Source organism: Neopelma chrysocephalum, unplaced genomic scaffold (genome assembly GCF_003984885.1).
Source record: "Neopelma chrysocephalum unplaced genomic scaffold, ASM398488v2 Primary Assembly neopelma1_131, whole genome shotgun sequence".
Lineage (NCBI taxonomy): Eukaryota > Metazoa > Chordata > Aves > Passeriformes > Pipridae > Neopelma > Neopelma chrysocephalum.
In genome coordinates this window covers 1,380,915-1,386,914 of record NW_020897793.1, presented here as the reverse complement: position 1 = coordinate 1,386,914, position 6,000 = coordinate 1,380,915, and the positions used below count along the sequence as shown (strand labels likewise).

Sequence of the window (6,000 nt, the reverse complement as noted above, 5' to 3'; positions counted from 1 at the left end):
GTTTTGATGTTGCAGTCAGAGACTAGTCCCAGTCAGTGGGTAACACAGAAATTTGTCTAAAGAATACCTTCAATCCACTCCTAGTATATAGTATGCTGATATGAATTCTCTCAAATAACAGATAATGACATCATTTTGTAGAATGACACTGAAAAATGAAAAGGAAATCTAGAATTATCTCACTGTTGTGAAAATGTATTTAATGAAGTCAAATTAGGGGTGGAAAAAATATTTAACTTCCATAATTACTATTTATTCCTCTGGAGAATATTGTGAGCCAGATCTTTGGATTTTGTAATCTATGGAACCATATTCATACCAGCCCAGCACCGACTGAAAACAGAAAATTTGCTTGCTTATAGAAAAAAAAAAGGCTTTGCATATAATGTACTAGTGTTTTAGACTAATTCATGCATACAAAAATCTGAGCCTGTAGCACTCAGGTCAGATCACTGCTAAGATCAGTGAAAACTAAGATACCTACTGAATAATACCAGTCATACATGTCAAAACTGCCACAGGCAGTTCAGGTTGTTATTTTTGTCCAAGATGCAAACTGCCTGCAGCTAACTTAAATCTCATATTAGAACTCCAAATTTCTTTTATTCCTCTCCTAAACTTTGGACAGGTTTTCATTCCTTGAAGGACACATAAATATCTTAAAATGGGCATTACCCACAGGAGGGGCAAGGCAGACAATGTTATGTAATTTTTTGTTGCTCAAAGCACAAGGTAAAATAGGTGCAGATGGCACCAGCATGTGGCCCACAGAATGCATCCTCAGCCTCAGAAATACTAATTCCAAACTGTCAGTACTGCAAGCTGTCAACACACACATCATAATTCTCACTTAAACGAGTTAATAAAACTTGAATAGTGATCAGACTTTCCATCTTAACTCCATCAGACAGAACTGCTGTCTCCAGTATAAAAGTAATTGCTATTTAAAAATTCAGAAGTATTATCAGTACTACAAGTTTTGCTCATTTGAAAAAAATCCAAAAAAATGTTCTATAAATAACTGTTTGAGCAACTTGAAAGTTGTTCTTAAAATATTAGAAGAAAGATGACTGTATGGTTCTTAGAAAAGGTGACTGTATGGTTATCCTAATTGTCAGAACCTAACTACTGTTTTACAATGGCAAATACTGCTACAATTAATGATGTGTTGCATTTAAACTAAGGAAAGTAATAGAGAGCGTGTGCCTGCTGCCTTATGAATTTTTAATCAATGTTAATTTACTATAGGAAAAAAACCCGCCTTTTTCCTAATTATGTGAGATAGAATAGGGAATCTTCCACTTCCTGGCTGTGCTAGATGGATGTGTTTCTTCTGTATTCATCAATGTGAAGGTCCAGATGTAGATTTCTACCTCCCTCTGGTATCACTGGGAATTAGAAACCAAAGAGACTTTGAATTTTTTTTTCCTCAAGAGGAAAGGAAAACTGATTTCAAATTAAAAGTTGGCCTTTCCAGATAGCTCTATTCCATTCAATGTCAGAGCAATTTGGAGAAAGCCAGTTGTCCCTTTTCCATTATGATTTGAAAGTGAACTGATCTACTGTACACATATAAGCCAAGTGCCCTGGCAAGGCTGACCCAGCATGCTTTTCTCAATCTTACTGGGTTATGGGAGGTGTTATTCTGTTTCCACTTCATTTTCAAACTGTTATGGATTGTCACCTAGGCTTCCCAGCTACATCCAGATTCAAGGCAGACGTTATTTGGAAAGAATCTAAAATATCTGATGCTATGAGGTAGCACCACAACATAATGGAATAGCACTCACTTTCATAGAGGAAGCCCTAATCTATTTATTTCCCTTTGAAAGCTATGGCCTTTGGTTCTACAGATGACTGTACATATGGCACTTACTCATTCTTGCTGTGAAAGAAAATGACTTACTACAAAAGGATTTTTCCAGTTGTTTTTAAACACCAGTGTGTGGTCTAAGCAGTAAAAACTGCTGTGGGTAGTTCATTTGAAACTGTATTTGCACATTACTTTTTATATTAAGGTTTTCGGTTTATTTCAAAATTTTCCCCAACTGCTGCTTTAATAATGGACTAGTTCATTGGTTCATTTGGTTCTGACTGTTCATTCAGTAGGTTTTCATATGAACCTTGCAAAAAAAGCACGTTCTGCATTTACGAAAGAGGATAAAGTTAAACTTCTGAAGTACCAACTGCCTAGCTTTTACCAAGGGAAATGCTAGCCATGGTTATCAACTTTATGATTGCCCAGTTAGTCATCTGTTTTACCCCAGCATTACTGACTACCAACTCTTCTTTTAAACATTGATGGCATGGGCATGCTTCTTGCACAGTGGCTTATCCTTCTTGGAGTAGAATGGCTGACCTTCCAAATTCACGTGGCATACCTAGAATTAATAATAAATACAATCAGGAATAATTAAGGGAAAAAAAAGAGTGAGATAGATGTGACTATCAATTTCAACTGTGCTTCTCTTCTGCCCATGCATTTCATTGCTAGAAGTGCATCTGATTTCCTGGATCAAAGTACACGCGTTGGTAGTTTTCCTACTCCACACTGAGGTTAGGCTCTGGTCTGCATCAGCTCTCCTATCTGTATTTCCTGACACTCCTGCCCACTAAGTTTACTGGTACAGGATCACCTGGGCAGCTTTGGCACATCCAAGCAGTGTTTGTGTAGACTGTCAAAGGATATTGGCACACTGGAGCACACGCTTCGACTTTTAGAACTTGCTTCTGATCCTTTAACACACGCAGGACTTCCCAAAGGCTCTGGTGAGGTGCCATGCTCCCAGGGGCACCAGCCTTTCATGAGACCATTAGACACCTGTTTCTATCGTACTTATGTGATCAAGGAGTGAGTCATTTAGACAGCCATCACTGAATACTAATTACTTATTCTTACCAGGTTACTCTGCAACCCAAGTGTTCTCTGCCTGGCTGCCTTAGGTGTCGGTGTCGACATAACAAGGCAGGTGAGAATGCAGGGCTGGGGCAGGGCAGCCCAGGTTCAGGTCAGCTTGAACTGCCCTGGAATTGCACAGGTGTCTACACAGGGTAATGCAACACCACTTGCAAGGTCAGAGTTGACTAGAACCACTTAAGGCAGGCAACACGTCACAATCTAGAAGTAGGAGTAAACATTGTCCCTAATGCTTATGGCAGGCTTAGGTGGCAACATCAGATGTGCTACTGCACGTTGCAGGATATGAGGATAGCATCTTAGAAATCAGGAGTCGTATTGATTTGCATTTGACTTAACCCATGAAAGAAATAAAGTTAGGTCCTAAATAAAAACCCCATTGTGAGGCATAATAAAACTATCACCTCCACAGAAAACTGGGTAGCTGAGGTAAATGAACGAGCAAAAAAGAACATGAAATATTCAGAGAAAGTGTCTTTTATAAGTGATCAATATTTATAAGTGATTAATAGCTCTCAGTTCGTGAAGGAAACTCTCTTCCTATGTTAGAATTTCCAAAAGACTTCAGTTTTCGCAAGACACTTTTGTGTCACTCACTTCCACGTACCCCTGAGAGACCAGTAGCTAGTTTAGCTTTAGATATTTATAAACATTTCTATACTTTCAACTCTTCAACCTAAATTTTAGAGTTAAACAAACATTAGAAATTGTCACTGTCAGTTTGGCGTAGCCAACATACTATTTTTAGCTAATTAGAGGTTCTAGATATTATCACTTTAGGAATACTATGTTGTAGAGCTGCACAGCAGTATTAGAACCAGATGAAAGTACTTTTATCATACGGATTTTTCTGCTTTGTGTGCAGAGTGTGGGAATATGGCCACCCTCTATAGCTGTGTGCACACCACAGATTGATGAGTTTGACCAACTTCTATGCTAACTGCTATTCATTCTCTCTAAACAGACTCCTTTTTGCAAGTTTCAACAAGCATTCTGCTTGGAAATACAAACTTTGCTGCTTTTTAAGTAAGGTTATGGTTATACTGTTCAGTATGGTGTTAATTTATTTTCAATCTTGCTCTATCTTTATTTGGTAAACACGGGAAAGAGTAACAGCAATACTGGTATGTATTGCTGTATGTACTCTCTAAAACTGGATGTTTTATCAGAAAACACTCACTTGTGACAGTCAAATTTCATAATTCTAGTAAAAGTTTATGGAGGAGAAGAGAAATTACTCCCATCCTTCTCCATCTGCAAGTGAAAAATGAAATTCCATCCTTCCACATCCTTAGGCGTATGTTAGTCATTCCTGCTTTCAGGTTTTCTGATGCTACTACACAATTTGGGAGTATAAAGGAATGAGACAGTATTTGGTGTGGAACCTACAGCACAAATGAAGCAAGTATCATGCCAAGTATGTCCAAGAGCTTCAATGAATTTGTCTCCAGCTTCAACAGGATAATCACAGCCATGGCATTTTGTGCTGAACAAAGCAATATAATCTAAAATAAAACAGAAAGCAAACTTAACACAAACTCTTAATGTCATTGTATTAAATCCAAGAGAAATAGAAAGTTTCCAGACAATGAATCTTTTGATTGTTTTTGCTCAGTTTCCAACTACATTCACTGAAACACTCATACTGAAATTTGGTTATTTTCTTTCATTATTTCAATACAAACTCAGTTCAAAACCCCACGTCAGTATGACATTTGTCATCACAAATCTAAAAGACAAACAAAAAAATTCATGGAATTTGAACTTATGTTTCTCACATTACTTTTAAATTAGCTTTAATGTATGTGGAATCTATTAATAAGGACAAATATGGTCACACAAAAGAGTCTAATGGCCAGGGAATGTTACAAGTTTTCATCACTGGATTTATGTTCTTTCTGCATTGAGAGAATATTATGATAACCCCATACTGGCTGATTAATACATCTTTACTTTGATTATCAAGTGCACTCGGGAAAGGCTTGACATTGAAAAAGATTAGTGGAAATTCTAAAGGTAGATGGAATTCATGAGAGTCATTAGATGTTATGACAAAACTTCCAATTTTAAAAGGTAGGTGCCCAGTCAGTTCAGCTGTGTGGTTTTTACTCCTCACTAAGAGTTACTCTGATTTGTAAAATTTGAATTGCATAAACCATAAGGAAGGAATCTCCAGAGAGAAGTAGGCTGGAGGCTCTTTGAATGGACAAGGGGATACAGACGGAATACCACTTCTTGAACTTTAACCTCCCTCCCTCCCAGGTCAGGCAGCTCATTTGCATGGCAAGTACCATTTATTAAACCGTATTACCTTTTCCACAGTTTGGGAAAACTTGGCCTTTTCCTTTGTTAATTGGCAAGAAGCAGTTCATATGTTGCAGCAGGCAGAAAACAAAATCTGCACTACCATGTGTTGCACATCTGTGCAGAGCTATCTTTTCATATATGGTGGTTGAACAATTTTAGGGTGAGGCAGCAGCATCAGAGGTCATAACTCAAGTGATTCAATAGAGAGATTGTGGGCAGTCCTAAAGGAATAATTTTTCATTTCTAGTGAGCAGAATCTGCCAAGGAAGGGAGTGGGACAGGGGAAAAGGTGTAGGAAGAGAAATGCAAAGTAAGTATCATAATACATAAGGGAGAGAAGTCAGGTGAGACATTCTGGGACATTGAGGCAAAGACCAGCTATTCTATCATATAAACTCGAGAAAAGTACAGAGATAGAAACACTTGTTTATGTGGAGAGTGGAAAAAAAATCCATGCTGGATGGGGAACTGATTTTATTTTGTTCATCAGCTGCTTTATTCTTCCACGAACATGAAGCACATGATTATGAGCAGAACTTTCCAGTTTGCCATACCTTTCTCACAGTAAGGTTCCCCATCCTCCATATGAAACAGGCTATTCCCAAATGGCATCTTACAAGCAGCACAGACAAAGCAACTTGTGTGCCAAGTCTGTCTTAGGGCATGCATCACTTCCTGTAAAACAAGCAAACAAACAAAAATCTCTAGCAGAAGAGCAAGCCCTGCAACAACCTACTGGAGAACTAACACAAGGCAGAGATGCTCTAAATTCTTCC

At 38.0% G+C, this 6,000-nt stretch overlaps 1 protein-coding gene across 5 annotated transcripts in view; it reads right to left on the bottom strand.

Annotated features, from left to right (window-relative positions):
• Positions 1–709: 709 nt before the first annotated feature.
• Positions 710–6,000, bottom strand: part of LDB3 (LIM domain binding 3) — a 121,004-nt gene continuing 115,713 nt past the window's right edge. For all 5 annotated transcript variants that reach the window (XM_027698650.1, XM_027698652.1, XM_027698649.1 and 2 more), the window contains 3 exons: positions 5,779–5,899; positions 4,307–4,422; positions 710–2,381 (listed from right to left, as the gene is read on the bottom strand). In XM_027698650.1, coding sequence (XP_027554451.1) covers positions 2,292–2,381; positions 4,307–4,422; positions 5,779–5,899 — 327 coding nt within the window. In that variant the 3' untranslated portion in view covers positions 710–2,291. The remainder of the gene's footprint in view (positions 2,382–4,306; positions 4,423–5,778; positions 5,900–6,000) is intronic.